Source organism: Pinus tabuliformis, chromosome 4_2 (assembly GCF_031772625.1).
Source record: "Pinus tabuliformis cultivar Carrire ecotype Pingquan chromosome 4_2, CPIR1, whole genome shotgun sequence".
NCBI classification, from domain to species: domain Eukaryota; kingdom Viridiplantae; phylum Streptophyta; class Pinopsida; order Pinales; family Pinaceae; genus Pinus; species Pinus tabuliformis.
The window spans coordinates 278,864,027-278,878,802 of NC_142304.1; the positions used below are offsets into that span (position 1 = coordinate 278,864,027).

Sequence of the window (14,776 nt, forward strand, 5' to 3'; positions counted from 1 at the left end):
CACATCAGACACATCGGTGACAGCAATAACTCCTCCTTCCTTCAGCAGGCATGGAAATCGGCTCTTGATCTGGACATTCCTATTCAGTGGCGACAAGATTGGTAGGACTACACGGAAGCTCTTACCCAGGCTCACATTCAACTATCTGAAGGACCGGACGAGATTATATGGGCCTTTGCCAAACATGGATCATACTCTCCTAAAGAGGGTTATATTAGATTAATGGAACCTTACAAGCCCCAGAACATAAACCTGACTTGGAGATTACTTTGGAAGCTTAAAGCGGCCCCACAAACCCGCTTGCTGATGTGGAACATTTTGTTTGACAAGATTCCTATGGGGTTAAATTTGATGAAAAGATCTTTTCATGGCCCTTTCTGGTGTCATCTGTGCCGCAATGATGAAGGGAGTACTGAACATCTCTTCCTTAACTGCCCCACCTCCAAGGAACAATGGAACTCCATTATTTCTCACTATCCAAGCTTTAAAAACTGGCATGGACATGACATTCTAGACGCCTGGTGTACATGGTGTGAAAACCATAATGGAAAATCCAGGAACATGCCTCTTCTTGTTTGCTGGTCATTATGGATTGCTAGAAACAAATCTATTTTCAACCATAAGTCTCCCCATTGGCCTGCCATCTTGCTCCATACTATTGCGAATTATGATCTTCTACCCAAGGAGGACTCCAATACCCCTCCCCGTATCATTAATCCAGAAATCATAGACAAATCAAAACCGTGGGCATTTTTTGATGGCTCTGCACAGGAGGCAGGATGTGGTGGCAGGGCCATTCTCTACCTAAATGAAACACATTGCTTCAAGATTCAAATGAGATTAGGCAGGGGAACAAACAATTATGCTAAAATCTGTACTACTAAACATCTCATACATTTTGCATTGGAAAAGCATTGCAGATATCTACAACTGTTTGGTGATTCCAAAATTGTTTTTAATTGGTTAAATAATGCATCTCACTACAATGCATTTTCACTGAGGCATATATTAGAAGAGGCACAAAGATTGATATCTTCTTTTGACTCTTTTACCTGTCGCCACATTTTCAGGGAGCGAAATTCGGGGGCAGACCACCTTTCCAAAGAAGCAGCGCTTAGACAGGGCGATGACTGGCTAATTCAGGAAGAGATAGATGGGACTTTCCACCAGCATTATCACAGACCTTTTGTGGAACACAGAGAAAATGGGCTATAAGCCCTATAAGTTTTTTTTGCTTAAACTTGTATATATCATGTTTATTTATAACTTTTTGTACTACATGAAATACTCTGGACACACAGTTCCGTTTTTTATACTTAGATTCTCTCTCTGAGAAGAGACAAAATTCAATTTTGATTTAGTTCTCTCTATGTTAGAGAGCAAGCAGAGATACAGTAAAATCGGTAACAAGACTCCCTGCGTGGAGATACAACTAATCTTTTTTGGTCTAATTTTCGTACTCGATAGGCAACTCTGCCTCTATATGCATATGCACTAGCATCTACAAAATGCAATTTCTTATATATCAGTAGAAATTACGACTTTTTTCCAAGGGAAAAAAATGTCACAGTAACCAAGTCTGTACTAGATATTGATTCACCAATGTCACCTAATTTATCCTTTAGATATTTAATTCTAGAAATAAAATTACTGACACTTTCATTTTCTTCCATCTTAATTGAAAGAAGCTTACTCTTTAAATACAATATTCGATTTGTAGTCTTCATCTCATACAAATTTTTGAGTGTCCCATGTCTCCTTAGATGTTTTGCACTCTCTAATGTGTGGAATAATGTTGTCCTTAACGGACATCCGCAAAAGCACCTTCGCTTTGTTTTCTTGTCGCTCTCAATCTTGAATTGCAACATCTATGGCTTGAGGGGACACTGGCTTGACTTCAGCTCCAGACACAATCGTCCAAATATTATAGCCTTCCATTAAAGTCTACAACTTAAACTTTCAATTTGCATAGTTTTCACCATCTAACTTGTTAGACTCAGATAAATAAGACTCTGCTAATACATTTGCCATAATATTTAAACTTATAAAATAACTCAATCTAAACCCTCAAACACAATTTTTTTTATTAAACTTCACAACTCACTTAATAGGACTCCCTATTTTTTTCTTTTCTCCTCCCTTAGTTGTTTTTTTGTTTGGAACACAAATATAACCCTTCTCCTTTTTTAATATTTTTAAATATCTCGAAAAAATAATATTAAAGGACCTTTTTCAAAGAAAAAACACTCCCAAAATAATGGTCACCTATTGTTTGAATAACATTTTTATATGATAACATAAACAACTCTACGTGACTTCTTTTCAACTTTGGAATAAGAATTTTTTTTTTTAACCTTTTAAATCACTTGGTCAAATGAACTTTGAAGAGCTAATCTTAAAAACAAAAATATTGGCCTCACTAGCTACAACAGCTCCTTCTTGGGAATCGAAAATCTTCGGCTAGATTTTATTGGCAGCAAATGGCTCACTAACCAGCTGACTGCACAATCACAGCTGCTCCACCTGCAACAAAATTCTCAAAAGACACCTCTGCAACACTTCAATGCATTCCCAAAATACAACTCAGACGGCACAAAATCATCTGATTAATTTAGTTTTGCACCAAAATCATACTCACCAAAAACACCATAAATAATTCATCCCAAAACCAGCAAATCAATATATCATATGTTAAATCTAAATAATTATATCCATTAAACTTTTGGCAACCTGCAGACTTTCATTCAAGGAAATAAAAACGTGGACCTTCCTAATGCTTTTCCAGCTCTGCCCTGCCTTTCTTGAATACCATCCTCCACAAGCCATTATTCCACACCGTTTCTGAACCCTCGAACAAGCATCAGAACTAGTCCTCTGCACCAGAAGGTTCTTGCAAGCAAAGAGACTACAACTTCAGAGCGAGCAACGGGTTCTTAACCACAAGCAGATGGACTACAACTTTACAGCAACAAAAAACTCACACACAATCCTTCGTCTAGATCACCCTTCCACACGACAGTCTCTCTAAGACTTTTTTTTTTCAACACCTCTCAACACATTGATCTCTCACACAGCGATCTCTCACTCTAAGTCTGATTGCTCACAAACAGGAACCTTACTCTCTCAGCAATCAACCTCACCTCGCTCTGATACCAAATCAGAGAACGCACACACTAGATTGAACACAAAAGAACTATATGTTCAACAAAATATTATTTAGCTAAATTTAACATTTACACTGATCAATCACTAAAAAACCATGGTGAGACATGAAACAGTTTGTAGAGATTAATATACACTTGTAATTCTATAAATGGATCATGAACGGACTACACTATATGATATCCTCCTGTATACAAAAATTCAGCAGAAGTAAGTACAATATTTCTAGATCCCCTATAATTTTGAGATCCTCACTATTTCAGCAGAAGTAAGCATAATATTTCTAGATCCCCTATAATTTTGAGATCCACAGCAGAAGCAAGTAAAATATTTCTGGATCCTCACTATTTCACCCAAAAAACCAGCTCCTCTTAGCGGACCCAGAGCAAAAGTTCCTCTGCCAGTTGTTGTTCCATTTTCATGGCTCTTTCTTCTGATAAAATTGACAATCTACAAAGAGTATCTCTATGTTAATGCTTGGTATTTCATTTATAGATTTCTGAATATTCCAAAATCAGTTAAAATCTGTGTCATAGTTCATGCAAGAAAATAAAATAAGCCACCTACTGCAGCTAAAAGAACGCACACATTGGATTGAACACAAACACAGCTTACCCATTCCATTACCAAGCAATGATTTTTATACATAGCTGAGAAGTTTCTGGATTCTAGTTGTCGATGGCTTCTTCAAGACACTACCTGAAGTCTCCAGAAGTCTCGAGGTCATCTCCTGAACTCTCGAGATGGTTGAGCATTTAATGGGTTTGGTGATTGGAATTAATGCTTCCAACACTCCCCCTTAATTCCAACCATATGAAAAACACACAAAATACACTATAACAAAATGCATAAGACACAAACATACTCTGAATTGACATGCCTGCTGGTCTAAGTCTCAGCGAGGCTTACAACATAATCTGAATTTTCTACAACACATAAATTACTTCTACAAAACTCAAATTTTGCCTTCCCAAGAGGCTTAGCGAATATGTCAGCTACATTCTCATTTGTATTACAATATATTAGGGAAATTTCTTTTGATTGGACCTTTTCTCTTACAAAATGATATTGTGTGTCTATATGCTTTAACCTTGCATGACATACAGGATTGTTCCTCAGTTTGATGGTGCTTTGGTTATTACATGTGATTATTGTAGGTTCTTGTTGACCTTCAACAACATCTTCAAGTATTCTTTGGAGCCATATAGCTTCACAGGTGGCACTACATAATGCTTTATACTCTGCTTTAGTTGATGACAAAGGAAATTGTTCCCTGTTTCTTACTGCTCCATGATATAGCTCCCGATCCTATATTGAAGACGTATCCAATGGTGGATTTCCTATCATTTGGATTTCAGGCCCAGTCAGAATCAGAATGACCTGTCAATTCAAAATTACAAGCATTAGTATATTCAATACCAAAATTGATAGTTCCTTTTAAATATTGAAGGACCCTTTTTGTCGCTATCCAATGGCTTTCATGAGGCTTAGCCATGAATTAACTAAGTATGCTTACAACATCAGCAATGTCTAGTCTAGTGGTAGTGAGATAATTCAGACTTCCCACTAGTTGTCGATACAATGTTCCATTCACCTCTTTTGTTTCATCTTCACTTCTCAATTTGATATTTTGTTCCAATGGAGTACTCACTGCTTTACATCCATTCATATGAAATACTTTAGTACTTCATTTGTATATTTGCTCCTCCAAGTGACTTAGTTTGCATTGGACCACATACATCAGTATGCACTAGTTTAAGTATTTCACGTTTTCTTCTATTTTCATGCACAATAAATTCTTCTCTGTGTTGTTTTCCTAGTGCACAACCTTCACATTCAAAGTGTTCACCCTTAATATTTGGAAGACCTTCTACCATCAATTTCTTTTGTAGTAAAATTAGGTCATTATGATTTAAGTGTCCATACCTTTGATGCCAAAGCTCTATATTTGACATGCCTGTTGATGCCAAAGCTTGATGCCCATTCTTCATTACATCCAACTTGTATAATCCTCCAACTCTCATTCCTTTTGCAACAACCTTGTAGTTGTCCTGCACATCCTTTACCAAACAATGTGATTTCACAAATTCAACTTTTAAATGTTGATCTGTAATAGTAGAGACTGAAATTAAGTTGTCTTTAATCTTGGAACATACACCACATTTTGAATTTGTTTTTCTTGTCTATTAGGCATCATAACACTTATATCACCATATCCTTTAATTTCATGTAATCTATTATCTCCTAAATAAATGTGTCCACTGTTATTAATCTCATGATAAATATAGAACCAATCTCTTTTGCATGACATGAATTGATGCACCAATTTATAAACCAAGCATTATCATCATCAGTTTCTGCTGATAAGGCAACATTGGACACAAACAATTTAATATTATTAAAGTCATGACTAATTGCTTCATCTTTATCAACATAATTTCCTGAATGTTTTCTTTGTTTGAATTGATGAGACCTTCTTTTCATGCAATTCTTAGCAAAATGACCAAGTTTTCCATAGTAATAACACACATTATTTCTACTAGATTTGGCATTTGTCCTTAGTAAACGTGTACCTTGAAATGATTTTACCTGTGGCTTTATGCCTTTATTTTTCTCCCACTGTTTGCCTTTGAAGGAATGCTTCCCTTTAGCCATCAATGCTAAATCAGAACTGGGAGATTTTTGTTTAAGGCTTCTTTTCCGCTCTTCTTCCTGCACAAGTATACCTGCCAACTCATCAAAAGTAAGAGCCTTCTCTCTAGTTGAAAGACCCGTGATAAACATTTGATATTCATCAAGCATCCCATTTAATGTCACTATAACCAAGTTTGTACTAGATATTGATTCGCTAATATCAGCTAATTTATCCTTTAGATTTTTAATTCTAGAAATAAAATTACTGACACTTTCATTTTCTTCCATCTTAATTGAAAGAAGCTTACTCTTTAAATACAATATTCGATTTGTAGTCTTCATCTCATACAAATTTTTGAGAGTGTCCCATGTCTCCTTAGATGTTTTGCACTCTCTAATGTGTGGAATAATGTTGTCTTTAACAGACATCCACAAAAGCACCTTCGCTTTGTTTTCTCATCGCTCCCAATCTTGAATTGCAGCATTTGTGGCTTGAGGGGATAGTAGCTTTACTTCAACTCTAAACACAATCGTCCAAATATTATAGCTTTCCATTAAACTTTGCAACTTAAACTACCAATTTGCATAGTTTTCACCATCTAACTGGTTAAAGTCAAATAAACAAGACTCTACATTTGCCATAATATTTAAACTTATAAACTAAATCAATATAAACCATAAAGCACAATTTTAACCATAAAGCACAATTTTTTTTTTATTAAGCTTCGCAGCTCACTCAATATGACTTTCTCCTTTTTTTTTTTTTTCTTTTCTCGTCCCTTAGTTTATTTTGTATGGAACACAAATACTACCTTTCTCTTTTTTAATATTTTTAAATATCTCGAAAAAATAATATTAAAAGACCTTTTCCAAAAAAAAAAACACTCCCAAAATAATGGTCACGTATTGTTTGAATATTAATTTGAATAACATTTTAATATGATAACATGAACAACTCTAGGTGACTTACTTTCAACTTTGGAATAAGATATATATATTTTTTTAACCTTTTCAATCACTGGTCAAATGGACTTTGAAGAGCTAATTTTAAAAACAAAAACACTGGCCTCACTCGCTACAACAGCTCCTTCTTGGGAATCGAAAATCTTCGGCTAGATTTCATTGGCAGCAAATGGCTCACTAACCAGCTGACTGCACAATCACAGCTGCTCCACCTGCAACAAAATTCTCAAAAGACACCTCTGCGACACTTCAATGCATACCCAAAAAACATGTCAGACGGCACAAAATCATCTGATTAATTTAATTTTGCACCAAAATCATACTTCACCGAAAACACCATAAATAATTCATCCCAAAACCAGCGAATCAATATATCATATGTTAAATCTAAACAAGTATATCCATTAAACTTTTGGCAGCCTGCAGAATTTCATTCGTTTACATGCTTGGGCAGCGTAACACACTAAACATTTGCGAATTTAAAGCAACTTCAAACACTGCAAGATTCAAGGAAATAAAATCATGGACCTTCCTAACACTTTTCCAGCTCTGCCCTGCCTTTCTTGAATACAATCCTCCACAAACCACTATTCCACACCGTTTCTGAGCCCTCGAACGAGCATCCGAACTAGTGCTCTGCACCAGACGGTTCTTACAAGCAGGGAGACTGCAACTTCAGAGCGAGCAACGGGTTCTTAACCACAAGCAGATGGACTGCAACTTTACAGCAGCAAAAAACTCACACACAATCCTTCGTCCAGATCGCCCTTCCACACAGCGGTCTCTCTGAGACTTTTTTTTCAACACCTCTCAACACACTGATCTCTCACTCTAAGTCTGATCGCTCACAAACAGGAACCTTACTCTCTCATCAATCAACCTCACCTCGCTCTGATACCAAATCAGAGAACGCACACACTGGACTGAACACAAAAGAACTATATGTTCAACAAAATATTATTTAGCTAAATTTAACAGTTACACGGATCAATCACTAGAAACCATGGTGAGACATGACACAGTTCGTAGAGATTAATATACACTTGTAATTCTGTAAATGGATCATGAACGGATTACACTATATGATATCCTCCTGTATAAAAAAATTCAGCAGAAGTAAGTACAATATTTCTGGATCCCCTATAATTTTGAGATCCTCACTATTTCAGCAGAAGTAAGTACAATATTTCTGGATCCCCTATAATTTTGAGATCCTCGCTATTTCAGCAGAAGTAAGTAAAATATTTCTGGATCCTCACTATTTCACCCAAAAAACCAGCTCCTCTCACCGGAACCAGAGCAAAAGTTCCTGTGTCAGTTGCTGCTCCATTTTCATGGCTCTTTCATCTGATAAAATTGACAACCTACAAAGAGGGCAGGCGGCCTGCTGGCCACAATCCATCCATCTATCAATGCAAGATTTGTGAAATATATGAGAGCAACGCAGCTTACGAATCTGATCCACTTCTCCAACAATTGTACACAAGCAAACAGGGCACTCTGTAACGTTACCAAATGTGCCAGGGCATCTGCTTGTTTTACTGTCAAGTTCTGCAATCAGTATGAGACGAGCAAGGTGGGAGCCCAGGCCAAGGCTGGTCTCCATGGCTTCAGGCTTAGAGCTGTTGATACCCACAATTTGCAGAAGGCTGTCAAACATTCGCTTAATGGAAGCCATGGAGACGCCCGCCATGATTATCACTGTGACGAGCAATCCTGAATTCGATGACACGTCTGAGAGACTTGAAATCCCCATGGCTTCTCGGACACACAAACGATGGTATGAAATGAAATGTGAAACCTCCTTTGCGCGCCTTCATTTTATATATAAGACTGAAACTCCAGAGACATCGATAGGCGGTGACTTTAACACGTATCTGATTCCCCTGGCCTCCAGTCTTTATCCAACCAAGAAGCAACACCTAGGGTTTCAGTGACGCATAACTGTATAATCGCTGGCGTGTTCCATCCGCCGCCTTGCAATTTGGATGGTGGGTTTTCAAATTGCAGCGAATTGCCAAAATCAAATCTGCCAGGGTTTGCAGATTTGATGGCAACCTGGCATGTCATTAATGGCGTGCAACAAGGGGCGGGCGCAAATTGAGGGGGTAATTTGTTCGTGGCATACGTTCAAAATTCCGGTATCTTTCAAACAAGAATTAAACATCTTGATTTATGAGTTTTGGCTTTGCTCGGGATTGGATTATTAAAATTTATAAAGATGTAAATATTCTAAATTTTTTAATTCAATTTGATTTAGTGAATTTATGTTTTTGTTGGTTGGGATAACAGATTTGTCTATATAATTATTTGACAATTAAAATTTATGGTATATTTTTTATATTTAAAATTATGTTTTTTTTAAAGAAAATACATATTATTCATTATTAGACACTGTAAAGGTGTATTGAAACTATAAATAAAAATGTTGATTGATAATATTTAAATTATAGTTTATATCAAATTTTTACTGGAAAAATTGTTGTATTATTTTTAATTGAATTTAGGTTAACGTCAATTTTAATATTTAGAGGTTAAAGTTATATATAAGGCTGGGATACTCTTTGGAATAAGATACTCTCACAATTGTTTTTAGTTCTCATTTTTTTTTTCGAAATTTTTGTAGCTTTTGATTAAAATTTAAACCATATACTTTATAGAAATTAAATTTTACAAAAATAAATTAATTTATGATTTATAATTATAATAAAATTTTAATTTTTGCTTAATAAAAAATTAATTAATTTTATAATAAAATTAGTTTAAAAAATAAAAATATTTCAGTATTATTCAAAAAAATTATTCAAAATCAAAATTAAAATATTATAAAATTGTATAAAATTTTTCTGGAAAAGTCATATTGAAGATTTAACTAGTAAGTGTGGTTCATCTTCAAGACACGATGAAGAAACAAATCAAGAAAGAGGTTAAATAGAGAAAAAAAAATCAACCTAACAGCAAACGATTATATTTGACCAAGGAAAGAAAGAAAACAAATTTAAATAAAATTAATTTTTTAATGGTATAATATCTTATTTAAAGTTTAATTTTTAAATTTAATTAAATGTTTATTTATTTATTTGTTTATCTATTTATTTATTTATTAATTTTTATCAACCTATTCCTCAACAACTATATTTGATTAGGGTTATAATAATTTTTAAAAAAGTTTTGATCTTATTTGAAAATACATTAATATTCTATTAAATAATCTCAATGGTTATATTGGCTTAAAGTTTACTTAATAATAATTTTTATTTATTTTAAAAATTACTAATAATAATTTTTTTATTTAATTTAAAAATCACTATTTTTATTTTAACTATATATAAAAATATATGTAAAGAATATATTAAAATTTAACAATACTAAGTAATATGTATATATATACTAATAGTGGATATTAAATTTCAACAATACTACATAATTATAAAATTATTTAAAAATCACTTAAAAAAATTTATTCAAAATCAAAATTAAAATATTATAAAATTATTTAAAATTAATTTTAAAATATGATAAAATTATTTTACAAAATACTAATTTTACAAATTAGTATAAAATTATTTTACATAGTACTATTAATTAATAAAAATGGGAAAAACATATTAATCAATACATTTTGAAAAACATCGTGAGAGTATTTTTATTTAACATTTTTACGATCAATTTAAAAAAGATGGCAAACTTATGACAAAACCAGTGTTGCAGGGTAAATTTTTTTTTTTTGAAAAAATGGATAAGAAATTATAATTTATATTGTTTAATGTTGAGTTAATAATGATTAATAGGAAAATTAAATCTTATAGTCTTGCTTTAATAAGAATTAATAAATTAAAATGTAAAGTAGATAAAATAATTTATTGCTAAGAGGCAAGGACTTGCATAAATTTAGGTAGTAACCACTAATTATAACTTTACACATTTATAGTTTTACTCCTACATAAGTGTTAAGGAAAACATAAATAATGGGGAGAAGTAACTCCATGTAAGTAATCTTAATCCTATCCATTTTTTATACAATGACTTGCTTAAATTGTGGTGGAAAGTAACTACTGGTAAAGTGAATTATATAGTCTTAGCACTAAGGAAAACATAACTCATCATAAGTAATCTTATATTTAGATGGTTTTCTTGCAAAGCTTAAAGACAAAAAATCACTACACAAAGATCTAAAAATCATTCATGAATATTGGAGCTATATCTCTAAATTATGGCATAAAATATGTTAAGTTATCCGCATGGCATTATATTGTGCAAAAGCTACAATAAAACCTTCAATTTAAAGTTCAATCAAAATTTGAAAAATATATTTTTAATAATATTAAAAAATAAATTTTTATTTTTCAAAGTTAAACCTTATATGTTGTACTAGTCAATGCTAAATTAATAGTGGTCAATATTTAAATAGATTAATAAAATCATGCCTTGGCAAAGACTAATAACAACATTATTATAACTTAAAAATCTGACATATACTTTAAAAAATCTAGAAATAAATAAATATAATAACATTTTTATTACTTCTTAACAAATTATATCACTACACATAAAAATGTTTAGTTTAAAATGTTAATATAAAATTTATTTTAATTTTAGATCTAATATAACATTGAATAATACATTTTGAAATTTATATTTAAATACATTATATTTTAATTATTTTAATATTTAATCAATTTAAAATTAAAATAAATTTAAACTAATTTAAGTTTTTCATTTTTTTTAATCTTAACTAATTCTCTTAAAAATATACATCGAACTACTAAAATACTAATTTTACATGCTACAAAATATCATTTATTAAAAAAACCAATTATTTTAAATAAGTCTCTACAAATTTGTTGCATTATGTGAATCTCTCCATTATTCTATCCTACGATATAATTGCATGAACGATGCTTGTGTTTTACCATAACAATTCTGTGTGTCTTTAGAAAGTCCACCGCCTTTTTCTTTTGTAAGTTATATTAAATTTTATATTGGAAAAAATTATATTGAGTATATATAGTTAACAATAAGTTAAAGGAATTCATATAATTTTTGTTATATTGGAATTATTTTTTAGAGGTGAGAAATTTGTTTTATAGTTCTTGGGTTTCTGGGAGCTTTGGAACTATATGGAAACATTATCTTTTCAGTCGGAGTTGCAATGGGAGTTATAGGGAAAGTTTCCGAAGCTTTGAACACTGTTTTCCACGTTCTCTAGGGTTGGAGAACACTGTTTTTTTGGAGTTTCCACGTTCTGTGGGGTTGGGGAATACAAAGCCTATAGAGAAATATGTTGAACTGCTCACAAAACATGAGCCTATGTTGAAACATTTGCAGGAAGAAAGGCAAAGACATCCTTAACAACGATATTCTTAATTGAGAAACTGGAGCAATCTCTTGATGGGTGAAGGAATAGTGTGACACCTCGACTTAAGGGAGATATCTAAGATGTCATGTTGATGAGTATTTCTTTTGTTGTTTATGTATATATATCGTAGAAGATTGTGCGTGCATATTGTATGTGGCAGTCAATGCTTAAACATTAGAGTTGCTTTGTTTTTTCTCTTAAGAATAACTAGAGAAACATATGCAAAATTGTTCCTTTGTATTTTTAAGCCTTGATTGTTTCAAAGACTACTTATGTGTCTCAGAAATGATAATGAACTTAACATTTTATATATAAAAGAGAAAGGCTTAAAAAGAGACACCCAAAGAATATATTTATATATAAAAGAGATTATATATTTATATATTTAAATTGATTTTAATATTTGAATATTTTGATTCAATATTAATTTTGATTATTATATAAATTATATAATTAAAAAATATTTTTAATTTTTAATTTTTTTTATTATATAATATTATTGCTTGATTAGACATATCTATTCATTTTAAGAAAATATTCCCAAAATTTTTACGTTTCAGAAACTCATACAACACAACATAACATAGGATAAATGTTGCCTCCTACTAAATATAATATAATAAACACTTTTTAATTAAATACCAGAAAAGTTCAAATTTTTTTATTTTACTCTTATATATTTATCAAATACAAGATAAGATAATTACATATCTTCGTTTTTCAGAAAAATATTCATCTCTACCGCATCTTCAGAGTGTTGGACCTTCCTATAATATTTATGCCCACTAATTGTAACCATAACTAATGCTGATGAATTTTCAGCCTGCCTGCCCGAAGTATTCCAACGTAATTGAGAAAAGATTTTAGTGTAAGAAGCCACCCATTACAATGATGGAAGTTACATGTATTTGTTAGGTGGAATTGGTGCATTTTCATCTTTATTACTAAATTTATTATATTTATTTTCACATGATTTTATTTCTTAGTATATGAGTAGGGATTTTGTTTAAATAAACAAATTATAGACCCATTAAAAGAGATGAGAAAAATTAAAAGACGGAAGACATGCGAAAACTTTCAATTGAGAAGTAAAATGAAAGCGATTGTGAATATGATTGATGAGATAATATTATTTGTTGAACAATGCATACATGCATGGTTTATTATTTTTTTGAAGCCAATGCATGCAATGTTACCCATATTATGGTCTAGCATCTATGCCATAAGAGGTTAATGGGTTATAGAGCTCCTCTTAATCCTTAGAAAATAGTGTTTTAAATGTCATTAAATGGAAAGCCTTAAATTATATGTGCTTGGTTAAAAGTCTATAGAGTTTAATCTTTAAAAGATAATGTTTTACATCTCATTAAATGGAAAGTCTTTCTTTTTTTTCCTTTTTCTTTTTTCTTTTTTAAATATTAGTATTTCACGTTTTTTCACTTTGATGTATTTGACAAAAATTAATGATTTGTTATTTTTTATATATTTAGAGAAAAAAAAGGGGTTTTTAAAAATTATGTATTACAATTGTTATATATAAAAAGGGAAATAGTTGCAAAGGAGCTAGTCCCTATAAAAGGGAAATAATTGCAAATTAGCTAGTACCTGCCTCTATAGCATGATTTTTAATTTGTTTTGAAACTCGATATGAGAAAACAAAACTATGTTACAATTTGTTCAACTAATTATAGGATTTGGAAATTTGATAGAAGAGTAAGACAATGCAAAAAATTACATTGTAGAAACAAACACAACATAATACGATGGGCGACCTAGAAAAAACTTTTATAGACTTCATGCACCGAAAAACATGGAAAAGGAAACATAGCATATGGATAAAAAACATGAAGTACTAAATATAATTTATAAGGTGTCCCGCTTGCAAAAATCTTACCAATTCTAAAACTAGTGGAACAAAGGCATGTGCACAGCTAAAGTCTACCTTTTGACCTTAACCTTTAAAAGTGCGCCTTTACATAAGTCCTGCAACATGACAGGAAAGTATCCAACAACTAAGATACACAATTCTCATCTCATACTTCTATCGCCCGCGGTGGGAATCCAAGGAACACCATATTTTTGTTTTGTATCATAAGAATTTTATGTCTCACTTCTCATTAACTGTGCTCCGCTCCCTTACCATTAAGACGAAGATCCTTCGATGTAGTCCTTGTCTCATCACTCCTATTAGTTTGTGGCAATTGGCAATTTTAAATGATGCATTATGAGTTCTTCCTATGAAATGTGCAAGGACAATTGTAAAAAAACAGTTGTGTGGAGTGGTATGTGTGCAGAAAAAGTGTGTGCAGAGGCAAGAATGTGTGCAGTCATGAGAAAGTGTGAATGTGTGCAAAAGAGGAAGTGTTGTGCAGGACAAGGATGTGTGAAGGTTACGGATGTGAGTTAAAGAGTGTAAGAACTAAATATAAGTTATAAGGTGTCCAACTTGCAAAAATCTGACCAAGTCTAGAACTGGTAAAGTATACCTTTTGGCCTTAATCGTTATAGGCATTCCTTTACATAAGTCATATAGTGCGACGATAAATTTTCCAGCAACTAACATACACAATTGTCATCCTGTGCCTAAGGAACACACTTTATAAAACTCTCCCACTGTGATGTCAAATTTTTCATTTTGTATCATAAGACTTTCCCGTC

General features: G+C 32.2%; 2 protein-coding genes across 2 annotated transcripts; one reads left to right on the forward strand and one right to left on the reverse strand.

Moving 5' to 3' along the window:
* The first annotated feature begins 222 nt into the window (after positions 1-222).
* On the forward strand, positions 223-1,215 carry LOC149169079 (uncharacterized). Its single transcript, XM_089425070.1, has one exon. It carries the CDS (start codon positions 223-225, stop codon positions 1,213-1,215), a length of 993 nt encoding a protein of 330 aa, XP_089281196.1.
* Positions 1,216-7,619: 6,404 nt separating this feature from the next.
* Positions 7,620-8,565, reverse strand: LOC149169080 (E3 ubiquitin-protein ligase RHA2A-like). The gene has a single exon (XM_089428546.1). It carries the CDS (start codon positions 8,513-8,515, stop codon positions 8,045-8,047), a length of 471 nt encoding a protein of 156 aa, XP_089284672.1. The 5' UTR covers positions 8,516-8,565; the 3' UTR covers positions 7,620-8,044.
* Positions 8,566-14,776: the final 6,211 nt, after the last annotated feature.

Bases quoted from the DNA above. Each gene is read 5' to 3' on its own strand.
- LOC149169079 (XM_089425070.1), top strand. From the start codon at position 223: ATGGAACCTTACAAGCCCCAGAACATAAACCTGACTTGGAGATTACTT.
- LOC149169080 (XM_089428546.1), bottom strand. From the start codon at position 8,515: ATGGGGATTTCAAGTCTCTCAGACGTGTCATCGAATTCAGGATTGCTC.